The 13,887-nt window shown below is 50.0% G+C and overlaps 1 protein-coding gene across 1 annotated transcript in view; it reads left to right on the forward strand.

The window, feature by feature from the left end:
• Positions 1–13,792, forward strand: part of DLST (dihydrolipoamide S-succinyltransferase) — a 22,389-nt gene extending 8,597 nt beyond the window's left edge. The window contains exons 5-15 of the mRNA XM_090033697.1: positions 3,562–3,636; positions 4,232–4,287; positions 4,696–4,807; positions 5,583–5,723; positions 6,017–6,090; positions 6,855–6,952; positions 8,910–9,040; positions 9,806–9,879; positions 10,816–10,899; positions 11,806–11,973; positions 12,567–13,792. Coding sequence (XP_089889823.1) covers positions 3,562–3,636; positions 4,232–4,287; positions 4,696–4,807; positions 5,583–5,723; positions 6,017–6,090; positions 6,855–6,952; positions 8,910–9,040; positions 9,806–9,879; positions 10,816–10,899; positions 11,806–11,973; positions 12,567–12,701 — 1,148 coding nt within the window. The 3' untranslated portion in view covers positions 12,702–13,792. The remainder of the gene's footprint in view (positions 1–3,561; positions 3,637–4,231; positions 4,288–4,695; positions 4,808–5,582; positions 5,724–6,016; positions 6,091–6,854; positions 6,953–8,909; positions 9,041–9,805; positions 9,880–10,815; positions 10,900–11,805; positions 11,974–12,566) is intronic.
• Positions 13,793–13,887: the final 95 nt, after the last annotated feature.

The raw sequence follows: 13,887 nt of genomic DNA on the forward strand, positions 1-13,887 counted from the left end.
TCCTCTTTCGAACCTTTATTCAGGTAGTTGAAGGCACTATTAAGTCCCATCTCAGTCTCTTCTCTAAAATAAATAAACCCAGTTCCCTCTGTCTTTCCTCATAACTTATGTCCCCCAGTCCCCTTACCATTTCTGTTGCCCTCCACTGGACTCTTTCCAGTGTGTCCACGTCCTTTCTGTAGTGGGGGGGCCCAAAACGGAATGGTTTTCTTACATAGCTGCAAAACTTCAGATGTGGCATCACTGGTGCTGAAGAGAGGGGAATAATTCCCTTGACCTACTGGTAACACTCCTACCAGTGCAGCCCAGTATGTTGTTAGCCTTCTTTGCAACAAGGGCACACTGCTGGATCATTCAGCTTATTGTCCACTGTAACGCCAAGGTCCTTCTTTGGAGAGCTGCTGCCCAGCCAGTCAGCCCCAGCCTGTACCAGTGCATGGGATTGTTCCATCCTAATTGCAGGGCTTTGCACTTGTCCTTGTTGAACCTCATGAGAGTCCTTTTGGCTCAATCTTCCAATTTGTCTAGGTCACTAGTCCTACCCTACAGCATATCTACTATTTCCCCCCCCCCCCAGCTTGGCGTCATCTGCAAACTTGTTGAGGGTGGACTCTATGCCATATTCTAGGTTGTTGATGGAGATATTGAACAAAACTGGCTCCAGGACTGGCCCTTGGGGCACTGAACTTGATACCGGCTGCCAACTATATGTTGAGCCATTGATTACTACTCTTTAAACACAGTGCTCCGGACAGTTTTCTATCCACCTTACAGTCCATTCATCTAGCCCATACTTCCTTAGCTTGCCTGGGAGAATGTTGTGGGAGATGGTAGTGAAAGCCTTGCTAAAATCAAAGTGTGCCACATTGATCGGTCTCCTCGCATCCGCAGAGTCAGTCATCTTATTATAGGAGGCAGTCAGGCTGGTCAAGCATGACTTGCTCTTGGTGAATCCATGCTGATGGTTCCTAATCACCTTTTTGTCCTCCAAGTGCTTAGAAATAGATTCCTTGAGGCTCTGTTCCATGATTTTGCGAGGGACTGAGGTGAGGCTGACTGGTCTGTAGTTCCCAGGATCCTCCTTTTTCCCTTTCTTAATATGGGCACTATGTTTGCCCTTTTCCAATCATGGGGACCTCTCCTGATTGCTAGAGGTACACGTCTGTCCCGTATCAGATTGGCAATGATATAAGGAAAATTGAGTGTATTGGCAATTGGCTTTTTTTGCCTGATGTGACTGATAATGCCACTGGTAATTCCCCCATGCATATGTGCAACTGGAGCACAGCACACAGGCAGCCAGGAGCACAGCCCCACAGCATGAAGAGCAGCCAGGTTCGGCTGGTAAGTCTGTTGTGAGGGAAGGGACATGGGGGGGGTGCAGATCAAGGCTCCAGCAGTGAGGGAGGGAGTGAGGCTGGGGCAGAGGCAGGCACTGTACAGGCAGGGCGGGGTGCAGGATGGAGCCGCAAGCAGCTTGTGCAGTTGGGGGGGACAGCTCCTGCCACTGCGCACACCCCAGGAGGGCATGAGGGAGGCATGTGCCCTTGGATCTGCATGCAGGGAGAGGGTGGGCTGCTGCTGTGGGTGTAGGCTCGGGCTGGGCCTGGCACTGGCATCAGGTACTTCCCAGCAGGGGTTGGGCTGGGGCTGTGCTTGGGAAGGGTGATGATGGCACTGGGAGGAGATTTTGAGGGGGCTACAGTGAATTTTGGGGTACCTGCATTCCCCACCCCCCCACACCCATGACCCCTTCCAAGTGCTGCCATCCTGAGTGTGCAGTCTGGCCCAGCCCTCAGCCAGGAAAGACCTCAGCCAGAAAAGCCTGGTGCTGCCCCAGCCCGCAGCAGCAGTCTAGCCTTGCCCTGTGTGCAGATTTGGGGACACATGTCCCCACCATGCCCTTCCGAGGTGTGCGCAGTGGCGGGAACCACTCATGGCTCTGTCCTGTACTCCACCCCCACTGTACAGTGTTTGCCCCTGCCCCAGTCCCACTTCCTCCCTCATTGCAGGGACCTTGATCTGCCTTCACACCCCTTCCCTTGCCCCTTCCCCCACAACAGACTTACCAGCAGGACACTGCTCTCCGCTGTCTGGCTGCATATTGGGATTGGCCGATACAGATAGCAGATTTTTAAGGAGCCATATCAGCCTCTAAATTCTCTATTGGTGCACCCCTACTAATTGCCATGAGTTTTCAAAGATGATGGCCAACGGCTCTGCAATCACATTAGCCAACTCCCTCATCACCCTCAGGTACGTCCCATGGGCCCTAGGGACCTATACATGTCCATTTTTTCTATGTAGTCCGTAACCTATTCTTTCACCACTGAGGGCTGCTCACCTCCTCCCCAAACTGTGCTGCCCAGTGCAGTAGTCTAGGAAAAGACCTTGCCTGTAAAAATTGAGGCAAAAAAGGCATTGAACACTTCAGCCTTTTCTGCACTCTCTGTTACAAGGTTGCCTCCCCCAGTCACTTTCTCTGATCCTCCCTTGCTACTGACATACTTGTAGAAACCCTTCTTGTTACCCTTCACATCCCTTGCTAGCTGTAACCCCAGTTGCACAAGAGATTAGACATAACAGACCTGTTACCTAGCCATCAGCCCTATTGTCTCTCTGCAAGTTTGTGTACAGAGTCAAGCCCTTACCTCTCTCTAAAAGTTCAAAGCTTCAAGAAGTTAAATGAATAAGAGGACTGGTGGGAATGGAGTAGATCTGGGCAAGGAGGAAGAGTCTGGATATAAATGCAAGGAGGGAGGGGCAATAGAAACAAAAGAGAAACATTTGGAGCAGAAGATTCCAGAAGTTGTGAGGGATACGTTTCTGAGTATAGCCTCTCCATTGATTTGAGATCTAGTGAGGGAGTGGGGTAGAAAGGAAAACTTATCGTGGCAGCAGGCTTGCCAGACTGTAAGAGAAAAGAAATCAAAGATGAGATGAAATCTAGAAGAAAATGAAAAAAGCCTCAAGCTCGTAACATGACTGCAGCGCTCATTTGATGTCCTCCTAATACAGCGTGGCAATATCCCCCAAATAGCCATGATAAATCTAGTGAATTAGAGTTGGTTCACCTTCCAGTGATTTAACAAACATGTGATTCAATTAGCGTTGGTAAATAAAACAACCAAATCATAATTCAGTTTTCTTATGTAGCTGCAAAATTAATCTGAAAAATATCAAAATAAATCACTTTTAAAATACATAGTATGTACCTTCTAAATAAATGAAACCTACATTTATTTCTTGAGTTGTGAATAATATGTATTAAGGTTTTATCAAACAAGAATGCGCTTTTTGTAGAAAACAATGAGTAAATCAAAGCTTCCTGACCAGTGTTTTAAATTGTGATTTAAGTCTTGATTTAAATCAAATCTGTCCTGTAGGACTGTGTAACTTCCTGTCTGATGGGACCAGCTTGCTGCTATGCCTGACTGTCAGACATGTTTGCCAGCTTCCTGGCTTCATCTGACTTTTCTTGATCACCAGTTCTAGGGAATCCTAGTGGGCAGCATTGCACTGATCTCTGTGTTTGTCACTCCACATGTCTCTCTCCCACAGGGAACGATGTGGTTACAGTGAACACTCCAGCCTTTGCAGAGTCAGTCACAGAGGGAGATGTCAGGTGGGAAAAAGGTAAGAAGTGGCCCTACCCTTGGGCTTTTGGCACCATTAGTGGTTTGGTTTTCCACACTTTATTGGGCAGCCCTAGGAACAGGTTAGAGCTAGTGGGCTGAAGTCCTGCTGCTTAACATCCCTAAGACTGAGAGCATGATGCAGCTGCATGCTGACAACACTTCTACAAGCATCATGAACTGTTGGTGCACATCTGTCTGACTACAGTCGCCACAGAAGCTGTCAGCGATTCATAACCACGTGGCTTCACCATAGCAGCTGTAGTGGGAGGGGTGAAGTGCACCCTGGAAAGCCATCAGCTGCTTATGGGACCACAGCAAACATCAGAAAGCATGAATGTCTCTACACATGCCCTCTGCTGGGTAGCTTCAGTCTCTTTTTACTCTGCAAGCAGAAAGAAGGGGGTTCCTTCCACAAAGCAGCTGTGAGGTGAACATACAATTCCACTAGCAGAGCTATGTAATGTAAACCAGGCTTCTTCAGCCTTACCCAGGTCTAGGGTATATAAATCCTAGGCTACTGGGAGACTGTGCTGTGAGTTAGGAATGGGATCAGAGCACAGCTCCATGTTCACAGTGGTTCTTGTATTGTTCAGCTGTTGGAGACACAGTGACAGAAGATGAAGTGGTGTGTGAGATTGAAACAGACAAGGTAGGGAGTGTTCCATCTGATTTATCTATCCCCCTCTTCTGGAGCATCCCAGAGGCCTTCTCTCTGGAGCTCTGTTCCAAAGCCGGCAGTCTCTGCAGAACACTGCGGAAAGAAATCATCAAGTAATCTTGCCTTTCTCTGTGGGAGCTGTGTTTCCTGTGTCATTGGTAGGGAGGCAGCTTCTTGTGCTCCAGCTCTGTTCTGTGCTGTGCTTTTGGAGCTGGACAGAAGGATCAGGTTGTTTCTAACAGCTTGAAATACCTCAGGGTGGGGAGGGTGCCCACCTTCAAAAGGGCATGAGATACATCTCCACATGCTGCCTCTCTCCCATGAGGAGATGGTCTTCCTCTTAAATATCTGTTCTGCTTCCAGTAGTCAAAGGGGAGGTTGTTTGTTTCTTTCCTGCAGACATCAGTGCAGGTCCCAGCCCCAGCAGCTGGTGTGATTGAGGCGCTTCTGGTACCTGATGGTGGGAAAGTAGAAGGAGGGACTCCTCTATTCAAACTCAGGAAAACTGGAGGTATGTCAGGGGTCATGTAATTAGGTAGGGCTTCCTGTTCTCCCCAGTCTCCTACTAGAGACAGAGTAGAGCATTTAAAATCCTCTTACGTCCTTGGTAGGAGCTTATTTATACCTGCACCTCTGGCATTCAGAGGGAGAGTATAAGACTGTATAGCAGTACCTGTTGAAATGTAACAGGGGGCTGCACAATGCAGTGGTTGTCCTCTCAACTGCCCTCTCTTCCAGCAGAGGAGAATGGAAATAAAGGAATGAGAATGGAGAGAGAGGACTCGGGACTAGGGAGTCTGTGGTGTAGGGAGTCTCTTGTGATGTGTGTGCACAAGCTGGTGGGTAAGAGTTGGTGTTGGGGGGAGACCTGGGATATAAAGTACAGATTGCTCCTTGTACCCTACTCATGCTCTGGGCCTTGTTTAAAGATTGGAGGGGGAGGTGACAGAAATGCCTCTAGACCTAGGGAATGAAAAAGAAACAATCTGGGTAGGATAAAAGAGCACAACTAAACCATGGAATGGCCCGCCCTTGGTGGATGGGAGCTAAATGTTTGAGGCCTTGGCTTCATCCTGTGCTCCAGGTATCACTGACTGACAGGGACATCTTCTCTGTGCTACTGAAATGCACTTGGAAAGTCCAAAGGATAGATGTGTATGTTTTCCATTAGGCTGGGCAGTGGAGAGGAGGAGAACTTGTGGGGGTGGGGGTCCCTGAGATGGAGACCTTCAGCTGTTGCAGCCTCTAACTTGCACTTATAAGCATTATTCCTCCCTGTCTTTCAGCTGCTCCTGCCAAGGCCACACCAGCTGCAGCCCCTGCACCTGAACCTGTGGCAGCTGCTGTTGCTCCTCCTGCAGCACCAATCCCTACTGCAATGCCACCAGTGCCACCTGTTTCAACCCAGCCCATTGAGAGCAAGCCGGGTGAGACTACAGCCCCTCCAGCTTTCCTAGTGTATGCCCTATCTTCCTATGGAAGAGGGAAGAAAACTAAAATGCAGTAAACCAACCTTAGAAGTAGAATTAGAGGTTTGTCTTCCTTAATGCCTGGTATGTACCAGGCCTGAGACTTCTAGTTCAGCTCAGAGCCTGGCCTCCCCTCAGTAGCAGTCCAAGGCTTGCTTCTACATGTCTCACTGAACACAGGACCTCCGTCAAGCTGTCATAGGCCACAACTCGTTCTTCAGATTCCTTTGACACATTTTCTTTGGTCTCAGTTTCTGCAGTGAAGCCGACTGCAGCTTCTGCTGTGGAACCAGGACCCAGCAAAGGTGCCAGATCAGAGCATAGGGTAAGCTTCAGGGGGCCGGGCTGTTGGAATGGTTTTCATTGCTCAGTAATAAAGTATAGTCTGGACATGCTCACACCCCAGTACATTGGGAGACTTTTCCTACAGATCAGGCAGTGACTGTTGTGGGTGGACAAATTTTACAACCCAAGTGCTCCATGTGAGCTCTGCACATAAAGCAGTGGGACTCAGGAAGAGCTGCTTGCAGCTCCCAGGGAAGAACAGGATCTAGAACAGGAGTACTGAATGTGGTGACTCACTCCTAGGTGATGGCTGAGTGTGGGTGCTTGCTTGTGTTATCCAGGAGTCCTTACCAGTGAAGAGCTGGTGCTGCTGCTGCAGCCAGGGCCACTAGTGCCAAACCTCAAGGGAATGTGGGTGAGCAGCCCACAGAATAATTCCAGTCCCAAGAGCATTGTTGGTCTGTGGCTTTCCTAGCAGTTGGCTAGTCTCACGCTAACCTGGTCGTTGCCCGGCCTTCGAAACTTTCCCTTCAGCAGAGCTGCAAGGTGGGGTTTGGTTCTGACCCACCTCCTGCCTTTGACATGCTTGTTTTTTGTTTTTCAACCAAACCATTTCCTGATCTGAGAAGCTTCTAGTGAGCTTTACGGCAGCTTTCCAGGCCTGTTGTTTCCTTCAGCACTTGAGCAGCTTGGCCCACAGCACAGGCTGCTACACTTAGCAGGCACAGGAAAGCCACAGTGCCCTCGTTCTGTTCTCCCTGCCAAACCCAAGGCTGCTTTTGCTCACAGTCTCTTTGATTTCAGGTGAAAATGAACAGGATGCGTCAGCGCATTGCTCAGCGCCTGAAAGAGGCTCAGAACACTTGTGCCATGCTGACCACCTTTAATGAAATTGATATGAGGTGAGGACCATGCCCTTTCCTCTGCCCAAACAGGTTGGAGCCTGCCCCCAGTGCACAGTTGGGCAAGAAAGTCCATGCAGCTCAGGCACATTGTGGCAAATCTGTGCAATTCCCCTGAGGCATGGCCATCCTACTGTCCCATCATGAGGTGTGCAAAGCTCGCTAAAAGTCCTTAGACTCAAACATAGAGAATTTTTGTTGTGCCTTTTCTTCAGAGCTCTTCTTGGTTGGGGACCTGGTGATGTGTAGCAGTAAAAGCTAGAGCAGCTTATGTTCTTGCTTGTCGTGAAATTTTGAAGGCAGCATCAGCTCCCTTTTCATCCTCCAGGTGCCTACCTTGGAGGCAGGGCTGTGTGGTTGACTGTGCCGGTGATGTCCATGAGGTAGCTCATCCTCCAGCCCTAGATACCACCCCCACTCCTTCCCCAACTGAGCCCTGCACAGTGATATGGTTCTGGCTGTCTTAGTGCAGGTTTCCAAAGATGGTCTAACAACCCTCCCCCATCCCTGTGCTCTGCTTTTGTGAGGGTCTCTCAACTCAAGAGCTTGCATGGACTGACTGAGTGCACTAATGGGTTTGGAGGGTGGGCAGCTTATGTTACAGTGCATTAAGGGAAATTGTGCCCAAATCAAATTGCTCTGTGAAATCCTACTCTGCTCCTTAAGACAAAACATGTAAATATTTGGGTCTCGGAACAATAAGGTTGGCAAAATAGTCTTGATTGGAGGGGAAGTGCTGCAGTTTTATCTCCTCTCAGAGGCTCATCGAGGTGTCGCTTTACGCTAGCCTCGGGTTCTCATTGCAGCCAGTAATCTGTTTTGGATTGATCTCCCATCCAGTCGTATGCCATGCTGCCGACTCGCAAGGGTCTGCACTGAAGCCTCTTGCTCCCTACTGGGGTCAGCGTCTGAAAGGAGGAAGCTATAATGAGCAGGTTTCACAGCAAACCTCCTCTTCATTTCTGCAGCCCATGCGTCTTGGGAGGCACTAATGTCTCTGGGCCGTAATCCTAGCCCTAAATAAGGTTAAGTGCAGGAAAACAAGCATTCTAAACCCATTGGGGCCCCCTCCCCTTCCTAAAACTGGCTCATTAAAGGCACCAGCCAGGGTGGGGGGAAGGGCAGAATGATACAGTTCCACAGCCTCCGGTATTGTCCCAGAATGAGCAGAGCCAAAGCCAGGGAGCTTTGTTTAATTTGTGCACCTTGCCTTAATTCCAGTTAACAAAAATACCAGGAATGGCTGTTTCTTCCTCTCTGATCCTGGATGGAGTAGAGCAGATGCTGGACTAGCTGCTTAGCTCACCTCCATAACCATCTGGGAGGTCTTAGGTGGGGTGGGGAGAACTCAGCATTGTATACTTGCACCCTGGCAGCCCTCAATCCTGTGCCGGGTCCCAGTACGGTGGCACACTGGCTGGGGTCCCAGGACACAAGGGTAAAGCTCCTGTTGGCCTGCTCACTTTAAGTCTTCTCTGCTGCCTGGTCTGCCATTCTTGCAGTGATATCAAGGCAGTCCTGGGCAAAAAGGCAAACAGCTCCTTTGTAACTGCTGCCCTGGACATCAGACAGAGGGGCTGTGACCCTAGGGCCTCAGCAGTGGTCTCTGCAACACCAGGGCTGGAGCATGGTATGTTCCTGTTCTTGCTTCCCTTCCAGACAGTGTCCTTGGTATTGAGCAGAGCTAAGCTGTTTTGCCCTGTCTTATTAGATTTGTGGCTCTGAGGCAATTCCTAACATACTCTCCAACAGCCAAAAGTAACCCTGTCTACTGAGCTTGGGAGAATTTTTCAGCAGACTCTGGATAGAGGGGCTGTTGTAGGTCTATCAGACTCCCATGGAGATTTGTCGGCCCAAGGGTAACACAGGAAATCTGGCAGCTGTGTAGGACATAAATAACTTCCTCTTCCCAGCACAGAAGTGAGGGGTGGTAATGTTCTTGTGGTGGGTCTTGCAGTAACATTCAGGAGATGCGAGCCCGGCACAAAGACTCCTTCCTGAAGAAGCACAACATGAAACTCGGCTTTATGTCAGCCTTTGTGAAAGCAACAGCCTTTGCCCTACAAGATCAGCCTGTTGTGAATGCAGGTGAGTGACAGCTCCTCCTAGTAGCATGCAGAGATCTGATACTGTGCTTCAGGCTATATGCTTCAGAAGCCCCTAGGTAGATAAAAAGGCTCTAGAGTTATTAAAACACGTGAGGAATGGAGAAGGAAAAGGCCAGTAGTGGAGGGACATAGCTGGGCACCCAGGACACAGGAGCATTGGCAACTTCTGGTTACCATGCAGTTGTGATCATGTGGCTACCAGCAGCAGCCATGTGATTTCATCCCCTCCCCTCATCGTTGCCTATGGCAGTTGCCCCACCCTGGTTAGATCACTGGAGAAGGCTGAAGGCTGATCTGCTTGCTGGTGTGCTAGGAGGGCCCCTTCACCACAATCCCAGCCTGGGCTTTCAGGACTGATGGAGTGGGAACAGGGTGTATTAATATGTGTTACTTAGCTTGTCCAGAGGCCCAATTCTTGTGTATCCCATTGGGATGACCATCATCCTTTGGCGGCAGTCAAGCCCTTGGGGAGATGTATGGCAAAGAATTGTGGGCCAAGGAACACATGGGTTTGTAAGCATGTTTCATAAGAGTGTCACTGAATCTGTGCAGCTCCCTTTGTCTCCAACCACCTTCTTTTCTGTGCTCCTATAAATGGTTGGACCCCTCTGCTGGAGCTACATTTTAAGCCTAGGAGCTAGAGATGTGCAAGTTGCTGTCTGTCTGTGGCAGGGTCTGTCATGCCTGCAGAGTCCCGGGTCTCAGATTTTCTGTGTAACACTGACTCCTTTCCTGTCTCTCCTAGTGATTGATGACACAACCAAAGAGATTGTGTACAGGGACTATGTGGATATCAGCGTTGCTGTGGCAACTCCTAGGGTAGGCAATGGGGGCTCTCTTCCCTGGTCCAGCTTACAGCCCAGGTCCTGTTGGGTGGATATAGTTAGCTACATGGCTAAGTCCTGGGTCGCTAGTGTGCCAGCTATTCCGGTGAAACTCTGGTGCCCCAACCTAACTGCCTGGCCTGGCAGTAGGGGTTAGGAAATGTTATTTGCCACTCTCCTCATCCCCAGAAGAGAAAGTAAAGGTCACCCCAGATCTTGTGGGTTAATGGGAGAGGCCAGACTGCCTTGGCCTCACTGAAGTGGGCCTACCAGGCTGTGAGGTGGAAGAAACTGTATCCTGGCTGCATGTTTAGAAACCAGCCTTCACATGCAAGAGAAAGGCAGAAAACTGCCTCACCACACCGTACTTCATCACTGCGTCTGTAAACCCAGATGCTGCCGCTTCAGAAATAGCTGTCCCTGAGCAGGGCATGCCACAGATCCCAGGTATGAAAAGAAAGGATGGAGAATATTGCAGCACATCTTTATAGATCAGGAAGCAAAGTGGCAGTGGGTGCTCTGGACTCTCCCAGGATCTGAGATGAGTATCACCCTGCCTTTCTCCTCATGTTATCAGCTCTCCTGTCCAGGAGGGCAGGAGGTGAAGTTGGCTCCCTTTTGCACCTCATCCCCCTCATTTTGAAGATGAAGTTGGGATCCAGGCAGATTGAAGTGTCCATACTTCTGTCACTAAGTCACTAGTTTAAACCACCAGCCTGTCTTAACTCAGCATCTTGTCTTCTTGCCTCATGCCCTGGGCTACACTGCTGGGGTATCCAGCCTTTGGCAGAAGATGGGTCTCTACACTCTCCATTCTGCTATGCTGTAAGCAAAGAATAGTGACTACCTTCACAAAAGCAAGTGGCCCCAGCCTTAGGTAAAGTGTTCACTGCTGCATTGGACTTTCTGAATAGGTTGTCTGCCCCCACAGGGTCTCGTGGTCCCTGTCATCAGGAATGTTGAAACTATGAACTTTGCTGACATTGAGCGAACCATCAGTGAGTTGGGAGAGAAGGTAATGAAAGATGGAGTTGGGGCTGGAGGGCATGTGCTGGGTATATAGTTTTAGCCAGGAGGACAAAAAGGAAAGGAACAAGAAGCTGACAAAGTCTTCCAGGGGGAAGTTAATTTCTGGCGGGGACTTTTGAGTGGATACATGTGAATTGGTCTCTGGCCCCTCAACTTGTTGCTTGACTTAAACACCTCTGGTGTTGTACCTGCTTTAGCTCTGATCACACTTTATGGGCAGCCCTTTCTAAAACAACACAGATTTGGACTCCTTGGAGCCATTGCCCCCCCCTTGCCTTAGACACTGAGGCCTATTTTCCTCTCCTGGGACACAATTCCCTAGACCAGCCTGCAATCAAAGCAGGTTCCCTGAATTAAGGGAAGAGAATCGTGTCTCCAGAACAAATGCTGGATCTCCCTGCAAGTAAGTGCAGATGGGGATAGAGCCCGTTTATTTTCTGCTTCTCTTGTTAGTGACTGTCGGTCCCTTGAGTGCATCAGTCTTGGCTCAGAGTCAGCTGATGTACAGATGGACCCCACCTCCCTGAGTACCTGAGACTTGATCACAATTGTGACCATATTGAAAGGTGGCAGTTCAGTGCCTTATTTGCATAATGACTCCTCTTCTGCTAGTGATGATTGTAATTTGTTGTTACCTCTTCTCAACCAGTTGCCTGTTTCACGGGGGTGAAACATTATCCCTGAAGTCAGGTGTCTCTCTCTAGCCCTTAAATTTAAAAGGATATGTTTTCTAGTAATTCCATCCAAATGTCTGCATCTGTCACTCATTAGGAAGGATGCAGGGAGAACTGGTCTTGACTGAGAACATTAGGGAACATATTGACAGATCTGCATCCCTTGTCCTGTGTGGCTTCAGTTTAAGCAGTTTCCTAAGATTGTGTTCTTGTTTTAGGCCCGAAAAAATGAACTGGCCATTGAAGACATGGATGGCGGCACCTTCACTATCAGTAATGGAGGAATCTTTGGGTCGCTCTTTGGGACACCCATCATCAACCCCCCTCAGTCTGCCATACTAGGAATGCATGCCATTGTTGACAGGCCTGTTGCTGTTGGAGGCAAAGTAGGTGCAGCTGTGTGGAAAGTTTGAGCTGAGCAGAAGTGAAGGGTTCTGTGGTGGGAGGGACCCTGGCACCCACAGCCTCTCAAAATGAGCTGCAAGCTGGGCAGCAGTCCTCCTCCCAGAAGCTTGTGTACTGACTTGCAGGGAAGAATGGTGCTCAGCCTTCTTGTGGGTTCCTGCTTGTGAAGCTGACAGTACTGATCTAGTAGTGTCCAGAGGATAGGTGCATGGCTTCCCTCTTCTCCCTGTGGCTGAAGAGCTGGGAAGCAGATGGAGCAGAAGTATCCAGTGGTTGCTGGAAGGATATCAGGGGCGCCCCTCATGCTGCAGGGAGAGGGCAGCTGCAATCTTGGGGTAGAGGTGAGCTCCCTAGAGGGACAGCATGCTCCCATGCCTTGTACAGACCCACCCAGAGCTGGTACTTAATTACTACAAAGGAGGCTGCAGTGCTGAGCCATGTCTGCCTACTAGACTGACCCCTCTGGGAGAGGCCCGTGCCTTGCTATGCCCTGGGAAAAGCAGTTTCCCTCCCCTCTGTGCTGGAAGTCTGCAAAGGGAAGGTTGAGCTCTCACTCCCTACTTCTCTTCTGTAGGTTGAGGTGCGGCCCATGATGTTTGTGGCATTGACGTACGATCACCGGCTGATTGATGGCAGAGAGGCAGTGACTTTCCTGCGCAAGATCAAGGCAGCAGTGGAGGATCCCCGTGTACTGCTGCTCGATCTCTAGAGCAGCTGCACCCCCGTACAACCCAAGCAGGGCAGGGACACAGCACCAGCACGGGCAATAACAGGCATTCAGGGATTGGCAGGGGTTCTCCAGTCTCCCTCCCTCCCCTGTGGCTGGAGGCATCTTAGAGGGAGCCCTGAGTGTAGCTCCTACCTCCTTGTCTACCTGCTAGGGCTGGCACAGAGAGCGAACTACCAAATATCGTGAGCTTCCCAGTACCACTTCTGTAATCTCCCCCTCCCCCACAGCACTCATGCAATCACTTCCAGCCTGACCCAGCAGATGGGAACAGAACCTGCTGGTGATGGCAGTGCTAGGCTGCCTTTTCCTCACTGTCCCTCTGCTGGTTCAGCTTTACTTCTCAGTGCTGAAGTGACTGGGAGTGAAGGAAAAGAGGTTACTGCTTTACGGTGTACAGGGACACAGTATCTCCCACTGGTCTGCTTTGCCAAGTCAGTGTGGAGTCCCCACACTGACTTAGGCAGGTTTGGATCATGTTCCTGTCCTGCTCTGGTGATTGGAGCCATGCTGTGGTGCTTGCAGGGGGCCTTGCCACCTTGGTTAACGGTACCTATTAGGACTTGGGCTCCTGTTCCCTCTCTGGTTCTGCTGTCCCCTCCCTCTGACTCTGAGGCTTCATTGTTTTCTAGCCTGGTCTCTCTGATGCAAGATGTCTGTCCAGCCTGGGCTTTTAATACCTACCAGGACTAGTGACCACCACCTGCAAAGGTAGCTTCATCCCTCAGTCCACTAGCTACCGGTGGATCTGGTTATATAAACAGCCCTTGCAGCTGTCCTTGAATGATTACAGCCCAGTGTTGATGAATGAAACTGTTGACTCCCTTTGTACAAGGGCCTGGCTTGCCCTGTGCCATGAGACTGTTGGGGGCAGGGCCAAGTCCCCAAGTAAAAATGTGTATCCTAGCCCAAAGCTGCTGGTTTGACGGGGGGTGGAGGGGAAGGAGGAGGACATACCTTTAGTCCAATAGCACGCACATGTACTGGTGAGTGAGGGGGTTGCTAGTGCCTGCAGGGTCTATTACTCTTACCCTCTACACAGAACTTGTAATTAAAGTATTTAATGCAACTGATTAAGTGAAATAAGTGGGAAGTGATGAAAAGGTGGGGAGTGTTTGGGGTTGGGGAGAGGGACAGGAGTTCAGCACTGGGGTGGAGCTTCCATGGT

This window comes from Crocodylus siamensis, chromosome 2 (genome assembly GCF_052110815.1).
Source record: "Crocodylus siamensis isolate JL-2025a chromosome 2, ASM5211081v1, whole genome shotgun sequence".
Taxonomy (NCBI): Eukaryota; Metazoa; Chordata; order Crocodylia; family Crocodylidae; genus Crocodylus; species Crocodylus siamensis.